Source organism: Lactuca serriola, chromosome 4 (assembly GCF_051521515.1).
Source record: "Lactuca serriola cultivar US96UC23 chromosome 4, Lser_US96UC23_V15, whole genome shotgun sequence".
Classification (NCBI taxonomy): Eukaryota; Viridiplantae; Streptophyta; class Magnoliopsida; order Asterales; family Asteraceae; genus Lactuca; species Lactuca serriola.
Genome location: NC_136411.1, coordinates 265,409,516 through 265,431,815, shown reverse-complemented (window position 1 = coordinate 265,431,815; position 22,300 = coordinate 265,409,516). Strand labels below are relative to the sequence as shown.

The 22,300-nt window shown below is 38.4% G+C and overlaps 1 protein-coding gene across 1 annotated transcript; it reads left to right on the top strand.

Annotated features, from left to right (window-relative positions):
* The first annotated feature begins 17,283 nt into the window (after window positions 1–17,283).
* Window positions 17,284–19,897, top strand: LOC145097000 (protein NRT1/ PTR FAMILY 4.4-like). Its single transcript, XM_079034456.1, has 5 exons — window positions 17,284–17,441; window positions 17,589–17,806; window positions 17,910–18,341; window positions 18,434–18,582; window positions 18,694–19,897. The coding sequence occupies exons 1-5, from the start codon at window positions 17,327–17,329 to the stop codon at window positions 19,565–19,567; spliced, it is 1,788 nt and encodes a 595-aa protein (XP_078890582.1). The 5' UTR covers window positions 17,284–17,326; the 3' UTR covers window positions 19,568–19,897.
* The last annotated feature ends 2,403 nt before the right edge of the window (window positions 19,898–22,300 follow it).

Sequence of the window (22,300 nt, the reverse complement as noted above, 5' to 3'; positions counted from 1 at the left end):
AGTACGCCCAGCGTAGTCGCACTTGGTCAATCAGGTTGAGTTGCCTCAGTTGGGCTGACTCTGTTGACTTAGTTGGTTTAACCAGTTGACTTTTACCAAGTTTGACCTTAAGGGTATTTTGGGTATTTCGGGAATTAGATTGAGATTTGGGTCATTGATTGGAACAGGAGTCGATTGGAGCTGAGATTCGGAGTCGAGACCTCATTAACTTTTTTCAAGTTTGCGAGGTGAGTTTTCTTGACTATACTTGTGGGTCGAAGGCACCCACACCGACCCTTTGGATTCTATATTCTTTTATGCATGCTATTGTATTGTAGTGATATATTAGATCGGTATCCCGGTATAGAGGATGATGTTATTCTTAGTGATTGGTAGAACTGCCTGACTACTTGTAGACTGTTATATGATTATCTATTATATGTGCACATATCTGGTTGGTGGTTGATACTTTACTAATTTATGCGTAAGTCAACAAACCGAGGGTATTCTATCCTGAGGATGATAGGATCCACTGTGTATTGGAATTCCAACCCGATGCTTAAGGGGCTAGGGTATTCCATCCTGATGGTTGACTGCACCCATAGTGTATCGGCATTCCAACCTGATGGTTGAGGGGCTCGGGGTACTCCAACCTGATGGTTCATTGGACCCGACATGTTGTTATTGTATATGTTATTTGTTTATGTGTTGGTATTTTGGGGTAACTCACTAAGAGTTGGCTTACTGTTTTGGGTTATGTCTCAGGTACCTCAGATGACCACAGGAAGGCGAAGACGTAACCATACACATCCTCATGATTTAACTTATGATTTTGGGAAACTCTAATGTTGAAATGCTTTTTAAAACTATGTTTGTAAACAATTTATGAATCTAGTTGGTATTAAAAAGTTTAAATTTATCATGATTTTTATGAGTGTTACATTCGTTCTTTAGATCATTGGAATCATTATTTACATGCAAATCATTTTATTTTGCATTCTAATCATGAATTCTTGAAGTACATCTATGGGCAACAAAAGTTAAGCAAATGACATGCAAAGTGGGTGGAGTTCTTGAAATCCTTTAATTTTTCATGCAAATACAAGGATGGAAAAAGCAATATGGTGGCTAATACACTGTCTAGGGGTTACTCATTATTGGTGGCTTTGGATGTTTGTTTGTTGGGGTTTGAAACTCTAAAGGACCATAATCAATCTGATGTGGACTTTGGAGACATGTTTTTGAAATGTGCAAGTGGGCCTAATGGTGAATGTGTGATTTAAGATGGCTTTCTATATAAAGGCAATCGCTTTTGTGTTCCAAAACATGTAATACATCAGTTACTAATCCATGAAGCTCATGGTGGTGGTTTAGCTGGTCATTTTGGTGTTACCAAAACTCTAGAGCTACTTAAAGAACATTTCTTTTGGCCTAAAATTTTGGGGGATGTAACCAACATAGTGGGCAAGTGTGTTACATGTCACATGGAAAATATAACTTTCAAGAATGGTGTTTACACTCATTTGTCGGTTCCTATTCGTCCCTAGGAAGATGTGTCCACAGATTTCATTATGGCTTTGCCTAGAACTTAAAGGGGGAAGGATTCCATTATGGTGGTGGTGGATAGGTTTTCAAAAATGGCTCACTTTGTGCCATGTCATAAAACCAATGATACATCTAATGTGGCTGATTAGTACTTTAACAGGTTGTTCATTTAGTTGGTATTCCTGAAACTATTGTTTCTATTAGGGATGACAAGTTTTTGAGTTACTTTTGGAATACTTTGTGGAGGAAAGTTGGTACTAAGCTACTTTTTACTACATCCCATCATCCACAAACGGATGGGCAAATGGAGATGACGAATAGAACTTTGGGTACTTTGTTAAGCGGGTTGGTTAGAAAAACTCAAAAGAATTGGGACATCAAACTTGCACATGTTGAATTTGCCTATAATCGTTCTCCTATGTATGCTATAGGTCACTTTCCTTTTGAAGTAGTGTATGATGTGAATCCTTACATAGCTTTAGATTTGATTCATTGTCAAAGGATGAATTGGTTCACAAGGATTATAATGACAAGTTAAAGGCCATGATTAAACTACACAAACAAGTGTCACACCCCCAAACTAGAACGGCATAATCGTTCGAGGGCGGATGACTTCATGTAGTATCATAACAGTTGAATAAATAGTAAAGAAAGCAAACACAACCATCATAAATATAATTTAAAATGTTACATTGTTAATTATATTACATGTTTCAAAATAAATTACATTATGATGATATAATAAGTTTTAAATTCATGCCTTAGCGTCCCTTCCCCAAAAGTTGTTGTTATACTTGTATTACTGAATCCCTGAGAAATGCAAGTAGTTTTGAAAAAGTGTGTCAACAATTAAGTTGGTGAGTTCATAAGCATTTTTGTATAAGAATTATATGACTTTTTTTTATAAAGTAATTGAGTTTGTTTCTAGAAAATCCAACATTTTCTATAAATGAATAGTAGTTTTAAAAGTCCCAAACACCCGAAATGCATAAGTATTTTCCATACCTAAAATAGTGTAAGTAGATTTATATATGTATATATAATCACTAAGGTGTTTGATAGCCTCGTAAATCAAATGTTTTAATACTTCATGTGAGTTTTATAACCGTACTATTGACCCAGACTGCATGTCACAACGTTCTTCAAGCATTGGAATGATATGATGTTTGTCACCCCAGACCTGCCGGTCCAACTGTAGCTAACAGTTTAGGTGCGGGATTGTCAATCCCGTATAGATCTATACACAAGTATCACGCTCTCCCTACAAGAGATTATGTTATATAATACATGACTTAAAAGGCGTACATGAAAGTATATGAAGTCAAATGTCTCACAAAGTTTGTGTCAAATAGAGTTACGTATGAAAAGTCCATTGTTCTTGTAAATGTAAGTATTTCCTTTCTATAGTGTTTATAGAGTGTAAAATATCATGAATATCTCATAAACTATACCTATTATAGTTTTCTAAAAATGCATTTCATTTGCATGATAAACCTTAGTGTGTTACTAACTTTTCTTGCATTTCACTTGTATTTCTCCCCCTAAAATATAGTAAAAACGTGAAAATATAGGTGTATGAACTCACCTGGAAAGTGTGGTGATTTGACGAAAACAAGACGCTTCTGGGGCAGCACTTCGACCGGAAAGTGGAAATGTTCTTGGGAATCTTGGGCTTCGAACCTTCGTTGGAGCTTGGATATGGAACCGGGATGTTGCGATAGTCTCGAGAGGCTTGAAAGTGAGAAAATGGGAGAGAAATGGTGTAAATTAGCAAATGTAGTCGGGACCCTCACATCCTATTTATAGGAGGGAACCTGGCCCTCGTACGCTGGGCGTACGTCAGCGATGACGCCACCTTCGGACTCCGGGCTTCAGATGGGACATGCTAGAGGGTAGCGGGGGACGTGGTCGATCCGAGGCTGAGCATTGAGTACACTAGGCATACCCTCGTACGCCATAGCGTATTCCCCTCGGTTTGTGTGCCCCAAACTTCTAAAATGCATAACTTTCGCATACAAGCTCTGCTTTTGACGTCATTTATATACACGCGTAGGTGAGAATATATTCTACAACTTTCATTTAGAATTCGTTGGAAAATTTTGAATTTTTTTAATTATATATTTTTAACAGCCCGGGACTGGAAAAATCAGTTAAAAATTCATAACTTCTTCATCCGATGTCTGTTTTCGTCTGTCTTTTTGCCGTTGTACTACTATTTTCGAGATCTTCATTTCTCTTTGAGGTCGAGGTTTTCGTTGTCTACCGTTATTCCGAAACTTAAAAAAATCCTAACTTCCTCATACGAAGTCAGATTTGGACGTTCTTTTTTATGTACGTTCATGGTTTAATGATATCTACAACATTCGTTTAGATACCTAAGGCTAGAAAGTATTTTATTTAAATTTTGCATTTTACGCTTAATAGTGTTTTTGGGCACGAGGTTTAATGATCTACTCGCCGATTCCATTATGGTACTTGACAAGTAGATGTTGGCAGATGAAACCCTAGATTCCAGGGCCTTGGACCCTATTTAAAGGGTCATTAGCCTCCCTTGGTCTCCCCTTTACAGCTCTATACCTCCTTAAAACCCTGATTCAAGTGTGAGTGTGTTCTTGGGGATTTTAAAGCTTGAAGGAGGGATTTGGTGAGGAATCATTTGAGGAATCAAGCTAGAAGAAACAAGGGCATGTGGGGATTCTAGATCTACTTCTGTGGAGCACTTTCTGAAGCTATTAAGCTGTCTCTTGGCTCATTTCCACCCAAAACCCTCTTGAGCATGGATTCTAAGAAAGGGCTTTTGTGTTTAAGCCAAGATCTGAAGTTGTAACTTCAGATCTGAACTCCTTTTGGCCTTAAGCTGCATAAAGTTATCAGTTGATCTTAGCATGTACCTTCCCTCAAGTGTATGACCCCATTCCAAGCTTAGATTTGCTATTTTAGGGCCTTAAAGCCTTGCATGCACGTAAAGTTTGCAACTTTACGTGGAAAGCATTCCTCAGGAGCCTAGATCTGTAGTTTGGAAGCATTGCATGGCTCAAAAAGGGTCTGCATAGCTTGAGATCTGATAGGACTCGGTGAGTCACAGGGGGTGACTCGGCGAGTCATTTGAAGGCAGGCATGGACTCGGCGGGTTGGATGAACAACTCGGCGAGTCGGATGAACATTTCCTAGAACTCGGCGTGTTGAAGTAACAACTCGGCGAGTCAAGTAATATTTCTCAATGGTTGGATGTTCATAGACGTGTCGAGTGTCAAGCAAGGGAACTCGACGAATGACCTTAGATTATCAATCGAGACTGCATGAACTCGACGAGTCACCTCAATGACTCTGCGAGTAGATGTTATTCCAGGAAATTCTGCGAGTCACTAGCTGTACTCAGCGAGTTAGGGTCAACATGGACTGTTGTCTTGACCTTGGCTATAGTTGACCAGGATGGACTTTCGGGAAATGACTGGATATTGTATGATCCTTATTTTAGGCCGTTGCATGGAGTAGTCCGTGGGGTATATTTGGTCGCAAAGTGTCAGTTCAGCATTCATGACAGGTGAGTTTCTCACCATACCTATGGGTCTAAGGCACCAAGGGCGGCCCATTATGTGATTATGATATATGTGTTAGACATTTTGTGTCTCGTTATGTGATTGCGTGTTTTGTATGAAGACCTCGGGGGAAGCCCGTGGCATTGGATGTAAGACCATGTGGGGTAGCCCATGGCAGTCCTAGGTGAAGACCATGTGGGGTAGCCTGTGGCATTAGATGTAAGGCCATGTGGGGGAGCCCATGGCAGTCCTAGGTAAAGATCATGTGGGGTAGCCCATGGCAATCTCTCAGGTTTCATGTATGCATGGCTTACATGATATATGTGTAGCTTTCATAGCTAACAGGATATATGATATGTGGTTTGTGTGTGTGTGGTATGCTCTGGGAAATTCACTAAGAATTTCGCTTACAGGTTGTTTATTGTTTCAGGTACTTCAGAGCCGAAGGGCAAGGGCAAGGCGTGATGACGTGGCGTGCACTGTACCTCTCTTTTTGTGTGTTGGGACTCTCTGATGTTTTCAAAAGTACAATGAAATTGTAATAATTGTGAATTGGGAAACAAATGGTTTGGAAATTTATGAATTATGGGAATTGTTTGAGTAATTAAAAATGAAAAAAAAATCTTGATAAAAATTGGGTCGTTACAAGTTGGTATCAGAGCCTTGGTTTGAGGGATTCAGACACATCCTCGGGTGTGTCTGGACTCAAACTAAGGAAGTGGTAAAATGTTTTAAAAAGGAAACTTAAAAAGGGCTTTTAAGCCAAAAAGAGGAGATTGCAACGCGCGTGATTAGCTAAGCCAAGTAAGTAGTTTCCCAAGTTGAATAGCCATGTTATATGATAGTGAGCTTTGTCGATTATATGGAATTGCTAAGTGTATATTTTTAAAATTATATACGGTTAGGAGCTTATAGCCCCAGGATGATTTATTTAGTCTATTGATCCTTTCAGTGTATAATTTGCATGCCTAAAAGCAATCCGTAGTGATTGGTTCAACTGTTATGAGTAGGGCAACCATAGGATGTCCAGGTTTGACTCATGCGAGAGTTGTGAGTCATGATTTGTGTGGATAGCTTTGGAAGTACAAGGTAAAGCAGCGGGGTAAGGTACGAGTAGGTGTGGAAGGTAGTATTGGGCCCGTACTACTGGAAGCACATGACTCATACCCAAACCCATGTTCTTCCTGGGAATTCGAAAGGAAATCAGTATGGAAGTAACCTCGTTAAGGTTATCCTGATCATTATGTTTTGTGAAATGACAGTCCAGCATGGTGGTTACGCGATTAGGATCAGGATCGGGTTCGGGATCCGGGGCTGGGTCGGACCGCCCTACTGATGGCATTGATGGGAGGCTGCGTGAGTTGATTGCGGCCGAGGTTACGAGGGGAATCCTTGATGTTACCCCAGTCATCTTTGGGTCGGTCAAGGAGGGTATGATGGAGATCATGGAGGAGAGACATAGAGCATTCAGGGTCGATATTTTTGCGGGCCAGGGTAGAGCTCGAACCCCCTCGTTTAGGGAGTTCAAGGCATGCAGAGCTCCGGAGTTTTCTACGGTCAGGGATCCCATTGTGAGCAGACGCTGGGTGGCAGACATTGAGAATGCCCAGCGCACGAGTTCTTGCCCGGAGGAGGCAAAGGTTGGGTTTGCTTTCTGTATGCTGAGGGACAGGGCCCGAGATTGGTGTGGTGACATTAGTAGTCAGGTGGGAGTAGCCGGTGTGGCTGACATGTCGTGAACCGAGTTTGTCCGACAATTCGATCAGGAGTTTGCACCACCTATCGAGGTGCAACGGATGGTGAGGGAGTTTCATGATTTACAGCAGACCACTGAGACTGTGGCAGAGATCACCGCCAAGTTTCGCGAGCGAGCTTTGTTGATCCCTCAGTATGCGGCAGATGAGGATTTGAGGAGGACCCGATACCACTCTATGCTGGGAGACGACATACGGGAATTTGTGAGCTTTACAGGGTGCAAAACCCTGAATGAGATGGTGGATAAGGCCCGTGAGAGGGAGATGGAGTTGGAGTCCCACATGAAGCGGAAGACTTAGCAGGTTCAGGCAGTGGGGGCTCAGGCTAAGAAGCCTAAGACCTTCGATTCTTCGAGTAAGGGCCATCAGGGTCGGGGCCGGTGCGCCAAGTGCGGGAGATTTCATAGTGGGGCTTGTCGGACGGCCGGGGCGTCTAGGATGCTACTCATGTGGCCAGCAGGGTCACTTGAGTAAGGATTGCCCCAAGAAGGGCTTGATATGTTTTCACTGCAACCAGACAGGCCATAAAAAGGCCGATTGTCCGAGGTTACAAGGAGGAGGAGGAGGATCTGTGACAGCGCCCGCGCCCGCCACTATGAGGATTACTGATGGCCGCCCTAAGGCGGAAGCTCCAGCGGTGAAGAGTCGCGCATTCTAGCTGACTACCGAGGAGGCTCGGGCCGCGCCAGATGTTGTGGCTGGTATGTGTTCATTATCCTCTGTCTCTTTTATGGTAAATGTTTGTATACATGCTTATTATGATTTGTATAGGGATCTTTCTGCTCAATGGTATGACGGCCCATGTCCTATTTGATTCGGGGGCTACCCGATCTTTTGTGTCTCTTGCGCTTAATAAGAAATTCCGAGACGCACCAGGGACTCTAGTGTTGGAATAGTGTCTAAGGCTGCAACTATATTAGGCAAGTATTTGACCCGATTGTGCATGGTCCTTTTGGGTTGCCTTCACCATAGCAACTTGATAGGATGATTTATTATGAGAGAATAAATATTATAAATATATTATGAGAATAATATAAGGAATAATGATATTGTTATTTGATTAATATAAGTCATAGAATTAATTAGAATTAATTTGGTGACTTAAAGAGATTAATTAAATAAGAGGGTATAAACTGTCAATTGTTTGATTGTTACACTTTAGACTGTAAATCCTTATTGGATAGAGGATGGACGGATTCTAGGGCTAGGGATAGCCTCAAATCATCCAAGGCTTATCTATGGTAAGGATATGGATTGCTTTAAGGAAAGATTATCCAACTAGGGTTTCAAGGTGAAACCCTAAGGAATCTACAAGTATAAATAGATCCCTAGAGCAAGGGGATTCGACACCTTTTCTAGAGAAAGAAAACCCTGGCCAAATTTCTTCCCTCTCCTCTCTCTCAAATCATCCTCCTTGCTAGTTGGTGTTTGTAAGCCATTAGAGGAGTGACAATTGTGACTCTAGAGGTCCAAGATAACAAGATCAAACAAGAGATTCAAAGGTAAACTTCTAGATCTGATTTAGTATTGTTCTTATACCTAATTAGTCATTAAAAGTCTTGGATTCAAAGCATGTTTAATTAGAAAGCCTAGATCCAAGCATTAGGGTTTTGCATGCGCACATAGGAAAGTTCTTATGGCTAAAACCCATCAGTGGTATCAGAGCCTAGATTGGTTTCTATTAAATTGTTGCTTGTTTGAATCTTGCTTGAAAAATTCGAGTTTTATGTTTCTGAGTCATGGACTCGGGGAGTCCCTTTGGTGCACTCGGCGAGTCCAAGCGTTAGGAAAGGCCAGATTCGGTATTTTTTGATGATTATCTTATGGAAACTCACCTTAATCATATTAGATCAACCCTAATCCGATTTTTTGATATATATGACTATAATCTTGATCTAATTAAAGATATTTATCAACTAATAAAATATTTAATTTCCTTATATGATAATTAATTAATTATTTTGATTAAATTGGTAATTATCTTGCAAGAAATCTTGAATAAATCAAATATGGATAATTATGGAATTAATTGTTAATTAAAATTATTTGTTATTTGATCCTCCATGTTTTAAATGTTTAAAACTTGTCCTCAAGTTTTGAAATTTATGTTTTGTGATTAAAAGTTTTAATTTAGACAATTTAAATTTCAAACCTCTAGATTTTTAAAAGTTTAAAATACAACCCTATACTAATATAATATTACAAGATTAATATATATATATATATATATATATATATATATATATATATATGTATAACTAAAATGCTAGTCTTACCGTTAGTCGGCCTCATTCACAAAGCCGATCTATAAGGTGGGTATAAGGTTGTGGCCTATAAAATGGCGCTTAATGGGTGTACACTCACACCCACCACTTGCTTGATCGGTGGAGGGTCGTTAGCCGAACGGGTAGGATAGGGCAACCTCATCCTCTCATTAAAAGTATAATAAGAAATATAAAGTAACTACATGTTTTTAAAATTTCCCAATCTTAGTTACTTTAGGAAAAGTGAATTGATGCAATCCCATGAAATTGCACTTTGCACCCTTGCTAAGAAGTTAGTGGAGCGTGTGTGGTTTACCGGCACACTAATTGGTTCTAAGCAAAGGTGGCAAAGGGTGATTCATTGTTTATCATAGTTCGATGGAGCGTGTGTTGTTTACCGGCACATCGAATAGGTGATCGTTACAATGAAGGCACCATGTGAATTTGCATGGTAATTCACACCCGCTTTGTGATCCTCGGTATCCCAGTCACAAACAAGAGGGGCATATCGAGATTTAAACATGCCATTGAATAGTTTCAATGAATCTCATCTGAACCTAGGAATTCTCAATACATTTAGGACTTAAGGTTATGTTTTTATGGTGGAGAATTAGTGAATCATCATTCACTTACCTTCATTTTATTTGCATGTTGGATTACGACATCCCTTTTCTAATATGTAAATATTGTTGTTGGATCCTAGCCCTAATTTTTCTTATTGGGTGATAATTAGGGATTCATATTCTAATCTATCTTTGTCCTTTCTATTTGTAGATGTCGAACGCAAACAACGCTGCTGCTAGTTCTTTCACATTGATGAGCCTTTGTCAAAAGGTCACTTTTGATGGGATGAACTTTAGCGAATGGATAAGATACATTCGCACCATTTCTCGCTATGAGGATAAGGAGTATGTCCTCTATGAGAAGCTCGAGAAGATTAACCCTGAAATCGCTACTCCGGCTGAAATGACCGCTTATGAAACTCATGAGTGCGATGCAACGAAGGTACATTGCATCATGATAGCCACTATGAACTCCGAATTCCAAAAGTCCTATAAGGACATGTACCCGTACGAGATGCATCAAGACTTATTGGAGAGATACCACCAAAACGCGAGACAAGAACGTTATGAGATTTTCACTAACATGATTTCCACTAAGATGGGTCATGGTGAGTCTCTTACCGTGCACCTGCAAAAGATGCAAAGGTATGTCGACTGTCTTCACAAGTTGAATGTTGACTTTGGGGAAGACTTGGCGATTGACATGGTGCTTCACTCTTTGCCTCCGAGCTATAATCAATTTAGGATGACCTACCACATGAACAAAGAAGAGGTCACCCTAAGCAAACTCCAAGGTCTCTTGAGGGTCGCTGAGAGCAACTTCAAGGACAAGTCTGCTGCACCAACTCCCAATCCACCCGCTGCTCCTGTCTTGGCTATTAGACAAGGAAAGGGAAAGAGGAGGAAGGCTTCGTCTAAGAACTATTGTAAGGTTAAAGCCCGAGATGGTGCCTCTTCTACTCGGACCAAAGTTGATCCTGCTAAGCCCTGCCCTAACCCGAAGGAGGCAGAGTGCCACCACTGCCACAAGATAGGACATTGGAAGAGAAGCTGCCCAGAGTACCTGCAAGCCATCAAGGAAGGAAAGATCAAGCCATCTTTCACAGGTATATACATAATTAAATCTAGCGATTCATCTCATGCTATTTCTTGGGTTCTTGATACCGGTTGTGGTTACCACATTTGCTCTAATGTGCAGGGACTAAGAAGAAATAGGGATGTGGAGACTGGAAGAATAAATCTAATCATGGGGAACATAATATCCTCGCCTGTGACCAAGATTGGAGTGTATTCTTTAGTACTTAGGACTGGTTTAAGTTTAGATTTGAACAATTGTTGCTATTCACCAGAAATGGCTAGAAACATCATTTCATTTCATGGTTTGTTTAGACAAGGTTTTAGATTTTCTTTTAATAATGAGAATGGTTCTATTTTAGCTTATCTAAATGGTGTCTTTTATTTTGAAGCAATACCGTGTAATGGAATTTATGAAACTGTTATGATTGTTGATAACTTAGGAAATGATGTTTTGAACATAGATTCTTCCAATAGTATGGATAAGGCATCCTTGTGGCATTGTCGCCTTGGACATGTCAACAAGAAACGCATAGCCCAACTCCAAAAGAATGGAGTGTTGGAGTCATTCGACCTTAGGGAAGATGACACATGCGAGTCTTGTTTACTTGGAAAGATGACTAAGTCGCCCTTCACGAGTACGTGTGAAAGGGGTGAGGGTCTATTGGACCTAATACATACCGATGTATGTGGACCGCTTAGATCAACCACGAAGGATGGGAATCGCTTATATGTGACTTTTACCGATGACTATAGTAGATATGGGTATATCTACTTAATCAAGCAAAAGTCAGAAACTTTTGAAAAGTTCAAAGAGTTCAAGAATGAAGTGGAGAATCAATTGGGCAGGAAAATCAAGATGCTTCGATCCGATCGAGGAGGAGAATACCTAAGTCTTGAATTCCACGATTATCTCAAGGAGTGTGGAATAGTTTCACAATTGACGCCTCCTAGGACACCGCAGTTGAATGGTGTGGCAGAAAGGCATAATCGAACCTTATTGGATATGGTTCGCTCTATGATGAGTCGTGCTTCACTACCTATCTCTTTTTGGGGGTATGCCTTAGAGACTGCTGCCCATATCCTTAACCGAGTCCCTACTAAGAAGGTTGCCAAAACACCTCACGAGATGTGGACAGGGAAAGCTCCCTCGTTGGCACATATCAAGGTTTGGGGTTGCGAGTCTTTCGTAAGACGAGATAATCATGACAAGCTCGAACCTTGTAGTGAGCGATGTATTTTCATCAGCTACCCGCAGGAATCCTTTGGATATCTCTTCTATAGACCGAAGGATAATGTTGTCTTCGTTGCGAGGAGAGGAGTTTTCCGAGAGCGAGAACTCATAAGCCAAGGAGACAGTGGGAGGCAAATTGAGCTTGAAGAGATTCAAGAGTTGATAGATGAAGAAACCTCTACCGCTGGCACTCAACCCGAGGAGGAAACTCCGGTTGAACCGATTGACGAGTCCTTACCTCTTAAAGGTTCCGAAAGAGTTAGAGTTCAACCCTAGTTTTATGGTTTTCATATTACTACCGAAGGGGACACGTATATTAGTGATGGTACACTAATAAACCTTGATGAACCTAATAGCTATAAGGAAGCCATGGCAGGCCCGGAGTCTGCGAAATGGAAAGAGGCAATGGATAGCGAGATCCAATCCATGTATGATAACCAAGTTTGGAATTTGGTTGATAATGTGCCCGGACGTAAGACTGTTGGGTGCAAATGGATCTTCAAGAAGAAGACCGACGTGGATGGAAACATACACACATATAAAGCGCGATTGGTCGCGAAGGACTTTACTCAAACTCCTGGAGTTGACTATGATGAGACCTTCTCACCAGTTGCGAAGATAAAATCTAATAGAGTGATGCTAGCGATTGTCGCATTTCATGATTATGAGATTTGGCAAATGGATGTCAAGACCGCTTTCCTTAATGGGAAGTTGGCTGAGGATGTTTACATGGCTCAGCCAGAGGGGTTTGTGGATCCGAAGCATCCGAATAGAGTGTGTAAGCTTGAAAAGTCCATTTATGGATTTAAGCAAGCATCTCGCAGATGGAATATTTGCTTCGATGAGAAAGTCAAAGAGTTTGGATTTGTACGAAGCGAATATGAATCATGTGTATATGTCAAAGCCAGTGGGAGTATAGTTAGCTTCCTCGTTCTATATGTCGATGATATATTACTCATAGGAAACGACATCCCGACTCTGCAGGAGGTTAAGTCCTGGCTCGGGAAGTGCTTCGCTATGAAGGACCTAGGAGAGGCTTCCTATATTTTGGGAATAAGGATAGCGAGAGAAAGAAGTAAGAGACTAATAGGACTTAGTCAGAACAGTTACTTAGAGAAGGTACTAAAACGTTTTAGTATGGAAAACTCAAAGAAGGGAGAATTACCGATACAAAGTAATGCTAAGTTGAGTAAGACTCAAAGTCCGAGTACCGAAGCTGAAATAGCAGAAATGATCCGAGTACCATATGCTTCCGCAGTTGGCTCAATCATGTACGCTATGACTTGTACTCGCCCTGATGTAGCCTTTGCTTTGAGCATGGTTAGTAGATATCAAGGGAATCCTGGTAGAGCCCATTGGATTGGGGTGAAGAATATCCTTAAGTACCTTCGGAGGATGAAGGAATGGTTCTTAGTTCTCGGAGGGAGTGATGACTTGAAGGTGCGAGGGTATAGTGACGCCAGCTTTCAGACCGATAGGGACAACTACCGTTCGCAGTCGGGCTGGGTCTTTACCTTGAATGGAGGAGCAGTGACTTGGAAAAGTTCCAAGAAGGAAACTGTAGCTGATTCAACGTGTGAATCAGAGTACATTGCAGCGAGCGAAGCGTCGAAGGAGGCAATATGGCTGAAGAACTTCATCGGTGATCTTGGAGTTGTACCTGCCATAAAAGAGCCCATGGAGATTTTCTGTGATAATGAAGGAGCGGTTGCCTTAATCAAGGAACCGAGAGATCATGGTAGATCATGACATATCGACAGAAAATATCATTTTATTAGACATCGTGTAGAAGAAGGACAACTCGTAGTGAAGAGGATATCATCAGAAGATAACCCAGCAGATCCGCTTACGAAGGGACTGAGTAGGGTTAAGCACTTGCAACATGCTAGGAGTGTTGGGCTAAAGGATGATGTTAGCATAGATTAGATAGTATTAGAAACGTGTAATAGATAAATGTAATTAACATTTGATGATTAAATAAAGGAGTTTTATTTATGAGTAATGTTACTGTCTTATGTTAATTGTTTAACTATTGTTTCATTTTGTATGTTTTGACTTCCAGAATAATTAAGTTTATTGAGAATAATTGAATTATTCAAATTGTCCACAATCGTTCATATGTTGGAAGTAGATATGAATGAAGATTGTCATGAATTGGTGTGTAGATTGTCTAAATGGTATTAGACATAGCAAAAGGTTGCTGCAACGTTCATGAGTGCTTATGAACTGGTTTTGAGCATTGGAACAAACCCGTGCTTGTTGGAATCACCATATGGAATATGATATAAAAGGGTGATCACAAGACGATAATATCATATAGTCTTAAAACCTAGATATATGGTTTGTTATTTGTTGATTGGTTGTACATTGATAATGCGAAAACGCATCAGTAACTCGGTGTTATAAAACGCATTGGTGTGTATAGTTGGTTAATGAATAAGTAAATGCATATAAGTCAAAGTTTATCTGTAACTTTTATTCCAAAAGGGTAAAAGCGATATCTTGGCCGCTCGATGATTTGATTTGACTTATGTGCCGGGCCCGGTCAAAACTAAATTGATGTGTTCGATTAAGTTCTATGTCAAATAAATCGGAGATCGAGAAACCTAAATGCTTGACTAATCATTCCATAGAATTGTCAGCATGATATCTAACAGAGGACTGTACAATCCTTTATTTAAAGGACAAGATTGATTAGATCAGAGTTTGACAGCGTCTTTGAGAGCTATGATTGCGAATTGGATTGTACTTGTGCATATAGTTACTAGACTTATCCAAGTGTGAGACTATTGGAATAGTGTCTAAGGCTGCAACTATATTAGGCAAGTATTTGACCTGATTGTGCATGGTCCTTTTGGGTTGCCTTCACCATAGGAACTTGATAGGATGATTTATTATGAGAGAATAAATATTATTAATATATTATGAGAATAATATGAGGAATAATGGTATTGTTATTTGATTAATATAAGTCATAGAATTAATTAGAATTAATTTGGTGACTTAAAGAGATTAATTAAATAAGAGGGTATAAACTGTCAATTGTTTGATAGTTACACTTTAGACTGTAAATCCTTATTGGATAGAGGATGGAAGGATTCTAGGGCTAGGGATAGCCTCAAATCGTCCAATCCTTGGTTAAGTTACCAGAAGGGAAGAAGGCGCTACAAAACAAGTGGGTGTTTTTTTTCAAAAACAAGATAGACGACATCAATTAGTACAAGGCTCGATTGGTGTTCAAAGGGTTTAACAAAAACTATGGTTGATTATAGTGAGACATTCTCTCCATTTGTGAAGATGACCACTATCAGATTGGTCTTGGGTATTGTGGTTGTAGAAGATCTCCATCTTGAGCAGCTTGATGTAAAAACAACTTTTCTTCACGGTGACTTAGAAAAAAGACATATATATGGCACAACCATAAGGTTTTCCTACAATCGACAAGGAAAATCTAGTGTGCAAATTGAAGAAAGGTTTGTATGTGTTGAAGCAAGCTACAAGACAGTGGTACATGATGTTTGATAACTTCATGTTGTAGAATGGGTGCAGGAGATGTGAGATGGATCTTTGTTGTTACCTAAAGAAGTTTAGTCTTCATATATTATTCTCTTATTGTATGTTTGATAATGTTTTATTTATACACATTTCTAGGTAATAGTTTAATACATTTTAAGCTATAATTTGGTTAATTGAAAAGAAATTCGGTACTTATTCAGACAAAAGCAGATATTCTTGAAGAAAAATGACCAAAACCGACAAAAGTTGGATACTTGAAGGATTGGAGCTGAAAAAGATACAAAAAATGATGTTTTTGGACAGCTTGACCGATCAGTATTTTGACCATATCTCATGACTCGTAACTCCGATTGACGAGCTTCAAAATGATTTGAAAACTAGACAAAATTTTAGATGACTCTTGTTTTTCTTCCAAATTCTAATTTCAAGTTCTCACGACGTGAGGAGTATAATATCACGATGTGAGATTGATTCTTCTAGAACATAGCTACATACAATGCAGTTTCCTTGCCGAACACAAATTCCACTAAGATCACGACGTGAGACCTAAATTCTCACAACATGAGATGCGATTTTTGGAAACGATCAATATCCCTTAGCATATCGACTTTGAGGAGTTGGATTGGAGATATTCTGGAGAGATAGTGGACTTTAGAGGTTAGAAACTTGCAAGATTCAACTATTAGAAGAGGATATCGTTTGGAAATTGAAGATTGAAGACTATACATCACATTCAATTTGCATTAGATTAGCAATGTCGAACTTTTATGATTTTGTATGCTTATTTACTACCATGACTAACTAAATATTAGGCTTTCGTTTAGTATCCATTACACCACTATTACATTCATGGTGTCCCAATTTGATTGAGTGCATGGAAGCACCGAATTTGGAATTGTTCTATCTAGAAAACCGAACTTTTGGCGTGCTTCTAGTACAGTTGCAATATCTCCAGCTCAGTTGATATAGTTGTCCACACAAAGTCGGGATGGAATGATAAAATCCCATGGTCGATCTTGAGGACTAAGGTAGAACGACAAATTTGGCTCAATCTTCTGGGCCATTGAAGAGCTTCACCGTCGGAGATATTTTTAGGTTTCATAAACCTATGATACCATGAAATATTTGGTTCAAACCTTGCTTTTCATTCAAGAATCTTTCATCATAAATACATCTCCAAAAGGCTAACAAAAAGGAATTAGAACTTATCTAAACACAGTCAACTAAAAATAGATAAAGAGATAAAGATAAATATTTGACAAAAATTATTTATATATGTCTTGACAAAAATTTTCTATATCTGTCTTGACAACTCCGCACCACCAAACTTGTATTATATTGTAATTTGAGTCTACTTTAGCATTCATATAAAATTTACTTACACCTAAAGGTATAGAGAACACTAAAAAAACTAACAAAATGGGCTATCTACTTTGAATTTTTGGATTTCATTAATTGACTTCCCAAAGTTGAATCTTACTTTTGGAAAGAAAAGTGGTATATACAATTAATGGCGTAGCGATGATTAAAGGTAGCAAGTGAGTGTTTTGAAGTCTAAGCTTAATGGGATAATTGTGGGTCACACTATAGCACTACAAAAAAGTCAACCCCCAGAAGTCAAGATGGCGCAGTATCAGAAACATAGTACCGGTCTGTTCATTTAACGTGGTTCAATTTGGCTCACTCGGGTTACCATCACTCATTCTTAATGCATTAAAAAGTAGTATTCTTGACGGGTTTGTCAATTGTGGATCCACAAAAATGATGCAACTTGTAACATGGACGGTATTATAAGTAGCAAACTAGGGACACACTTCCTCACTTAAAAAAGCCCATAACTTCCTCTGTAAACAAGATAATGAATAGGGAGAATTGCAAACAAGAACCATGCGTGGATGACTATGTTGATTCCAAAGGCAGACCTTGTAAGCCCGGCAAACATGGTGGTATGCGTGCTGCTCTTGCCATCCTCGGTAATTCTCCTCCTGAACTGTAGCCATATGAATCCTGGTTGAGCTTTAAGTTATTGATAGCGTGCATATTGTGACTAATATGTAGATCTAGTAGTATGTGGTGTGAATCTTTGCTGGCTAATAGATGTAATTGATGTTTTTGGTCAGGACTTCAGTCATTCGAAATGATGGCTATTGCTGCGGTTGGAAACAATCTTATCACTTATGTGTTCAATGAGATGCATTTCCCTTTATCTAAGTCTGCCAACGTTGTCACAAACTTTGTTGGCACCGTCTTTCTACTTTCTCTCCTTGGTGGCTTTGTCTCTGACTCCTACCTCGGTAGCTTCCGTACCATGTTACTTTTCGGCTTCATTGAGCTATGTGTAAGTCTATATGTTTGTATATGATGATTAAATCTTCATGTTTGCTATTCAAATAATAATAAAATTGCAAAACAACGATTTTGATTTCACTTTATATGTGTAGGGATTTATATTGCTATCTATACAAGCTCATCTGCCTCAACTTAGACCACCAAAATGTGACATGACGTCGAGTGTGAGCAAATGTGAGGAAGCACAAGGTCTCAAGGAGTTCATATTCTTCGCAGCCGTCTATTTGGTGGCTTTAGGAAGTGGTTGCCTAAAACCAAATATAATTTCTCTTGGAGCTGACCAATTCCGGAAAAAGGACTCGAGGAAGCTATCGACTTATTTCAACTGTGCCTATTTTGCATTTTGCATCGGTGAGCTCATAGCACTAACGGTTCTAGTTTGGGTGCAAACAAATTCTGGGATGGATATAGGGTTTGGTGTTTCAGCTGCTGCCATGGCTGTCGGATTGATATGCTTACTTTCGGGGACTTCTCTTTATAGGAACAAGCCTACTTGTGGAAGTATATTCACTCCGATTGCTCAAGTAATCAACACATAACATCTTATGTTAAACTCTTTTCTTCTTCGCAGCTTCATACATGCAGTTGTGGTTACTTTTTCTCCCCTCTATTTCAGGTTTTTGTAGCTGCAATTACGAAGAGGAAACAAGTTTGCCCTTCAAGTTTTAAGATGCTCCATGGAAGCCAAAGTACAGTCATCCTACACCATAATGTCTCAACCGAGTCACATGGTGGTAGCAGCCTCCTCCATACCGATAAGTTCAGGTCTTGTTTACAAAACTTAAGGATCAATATGTGCATTGAGATAACGCGTTCATTGTCATTAAAGGGTACTCATGAGTTTTATCTTTCTTTTGCATCCCCAATTCCTTACAGGTTCTTGGACAAAGCATGTATTAAGATTCAAGACGATACTGGAAGCAATGAAAGTCCATGGAGGTTGTGCACTATGTCCCAAGTTGAGCAAGTGAAGATACTCATATCAGTAGTTCCCATTTTTGCCTGCACCATCATCTTCAACACCATTTTAGCACAACTCCAAACGTTCTCTGTTCAACAAGGTAGCATTATGAATACCAAACTCACCTCAAACTTTGAAATTCCTCCAGCATCCCTCCAATCCATCCCATACGTCATGCTAGTATTCCTAGTCCCTCTCTATGAGACAGCCTTTGTCCGCATTGCACGCAAAATCACAGGGCATGACTCAGGAATCTCTCCACTACAAAGGGTCGGTGTCGGGCTCTTCATTGCAACATTCTCCATGGTTTCAGCTGCAGTAGTTGAGAACAAGCGAAGAACAATGGCTTTGAGAGATCCGAGAGAAACCCTCTCAATCTTTTGGATCGCACCACAGTTTCTTGTTTTTGGGGTCTCAGAGATGTTCACTGCAGTTGGGCTAATCGAATTCTTTTATAAGCAATCATTAGAAGGCATGCAATCTTTTTTGACAGCAATGACGTATTGCTCATACTCATTTGGATTCTACATAAGTTCTATCTTGGTATCCCTTGTGAACAAGGTCACTTCTAGGTCCGGCCATGGTGGATGGCTCAGCGACAACAACCTCAACAACGACAGATTAGACCTTTTCTACTGGTTATTAGCTGGTCTAAGCTTCGTAAACTTCTTTAACTACCTTTTCTGGTCAAGGTGGTATTGCTACAACCCATTATTGGCGGGTCATCATGAGGGCCCTGGCTGCCCCAAGGATTCAACATCCAATAGAAACGACATCGAAACTGGCTAACAACATCACTTCCAGTGAGCTTATGCAATACATATAGTAATAGTGAAAGAGAAAAAGACCTAGAAATGATTATCCTGATAACCTTTAGAACATCAAGTGCAGCATTTTACGGGTTTGACTTTGTTAGTGCCGGAGTCCTTTGTGTGTTTAACTTTGATGCGTAAGGGTCCACCATAAAAGATTTAGTTCACCATCTGATTTCAAGAGTCTAAAAAGATGTTAGGTATAAACCCATCACCTCTATGCTTCAGTGCTATTAGTTGTCTCCTAGCCTGCTTTCATTCCCTTTGTACATGTTATATTAATATGTCATGAGTTTCGCTTTTGTTAGTTTTGGGTGGAATACTCTCTCTCTCTCTCTCTCTCTCTCTCTCTCTCTCTCTCTCTCTCTCTCTCTCTCTCTCTCTCTCTCTCTCTCTCTCTCTCTCTCTCTCTCTCTCTCTCTCTCTCTCTCTCTCTCTCTCTCTCTCTCTCTCTCTCTCTCTATATATATATATATATATATATATATATATATATATAGAGAGAGAGAGAGAGACTAGGTTAATATGTTTCTTACATTATTGTATATTAGATTGCACTAATTATTTAATTAAATAAAAATAGATATTAAATGATATTTACAATTATAATTCTCTTTTTATAGAAACTAATTAAAATCGTCATAAATGTCAGCAATAACATTCTTTCGGAATTAATTAATACTTAGGGTTTATGTATGGGTTTGTTGTTTGTTTCTGGACTCATTCACTTAAAATACAATAAAGTTGCATGGAATATGAAAAACGAGAGTGTATTTTACTATAATACACTCTTATTCTGTTAGAATACACTCTTATTCTTCTATATACGAATTCATTCTAAAATAATATTATTGTTGACATTAATAACGAATTAAATTATTTTCCATAAAACGAATTATAACTATGTAGATCATTTAATATACATATATTTTTTACTAAATTTTTATTGGTGCATTCTAGCACACAATAGATGTGACAAACATTTGAACCTATATATATATATATATATATATATATATATATATATATATATATATATATATGTGGGTTCAAGTGTATTATCTATCTATTGTGTGGATGTATAATTGATTGCGCACCAATCATATTAAAAAGGTAATAGTGTAAATTTACATATTAATTAATATTTTTAAATTATTTAAGTTGATTATTATCTAAAAACAATTCCCTTTGGTTTAGACAATTATTTATAAATTCATTAAGAATAATAATCTATATATAACAATATCATATACATTTTTCCTACCATACTTTTTCTTCTTCATATTATTCATCAGATGCTTTCTTCTTAAGAAGTTTCATCGATGGAGTTATTTTTTTCTTTCTTCTTTTCAGGTGTTGATCTCATAGAATCCTTCATTTATCTTTCAGGTGTTGCTCTTGCAGAATATTCCCATATAAATTTTCTACAAGTAACACAACCCATAAAATTTCATAAAAAGAAAAATTCACACTAAAAGCATAAAAATCCCCATAGCAAATGAATTATAACTTTGACATTCCTTTCATAATATTCAAATGGAATCAAACAAAAAACTATTAGTAAAACTCATGACAATTACATGTATTCTAAAAGAATTAAGGGTTAGTTCAATTTCAACAAACTCTAACAAAGACATAAAATTGACCACCAGTTCGAGTAGAATCGTTCACTTTCAATGATATCTAACATACATTTGTTGGCAAAATCAATACATTTGTCCTTCACATTATTCTATCAGGATTTTTTAATGTAATCATACAAAATACCTTTACAAACCCATGACAGTGACATGTATTCTCATAGAATTTTCGGTTCCTTCGTTTTTAGAAACCCTAACAAAACCATAAAATTGATCACACACTCAAGTATACTAGTTCGATTTCATCGGTTTTCACCAATACATTTCTTATCAAAAAAAATAAAATTTCTACTCCCTAATTTTCTATCGGAATTTATCGACACAATCGAAACTACAAAAAATAAAAAGATGCCAAAACCGTACCTTGTGGTGGAGAAATGAAATCATCATCGTCATCATGAAGATTGAACATTGTTGTGGCGATGATCTTGAATTTTGACTTGAAAGAACTAGCTCTTGTATTCCTCAGTATTCCACGGTCGATGTTCTCTGAAATCAAGGAACAATACTTCTTCAAGAATGCTCTTAACAATAATCGATCATTATATAAATTTGATCAACAGAATCACCCGATTTTGAGGTTGATTCTACATTATCTTCATTCTTTTTCTCTTCTGATGGAAATGTTTAGTGATACGGTTTATGCGATATTTGGGGATGATCAAATCCGTTATTAACATATACCAATTTTTCCTAATAAAATGGGGATGCTAAATGTATACAAATACCTTTAGAGAACCGTTGACAATCATTTTGTTGATATTAATGTATTTTTTTAATTTCTTAATATACTTCTTCATTTAATTAGTTAGGAATGATTGGTCCACAATCAATCCTGCATCCACATAATAGTTACCATCCACACAATAAACTAATATATATATATATATATATATATATATATATATATATATATATATATATATATATATATATAACATTTGTGACAACTGGAAAATTTTGGATTAAGCAAGGTTTAAAATGTAGCCATGTATAAGTACAACCACAATGTAACATTGTTGCCATAAAAATTTTGAAATCAAAAAGGACATTATTAGGACAAGTATATA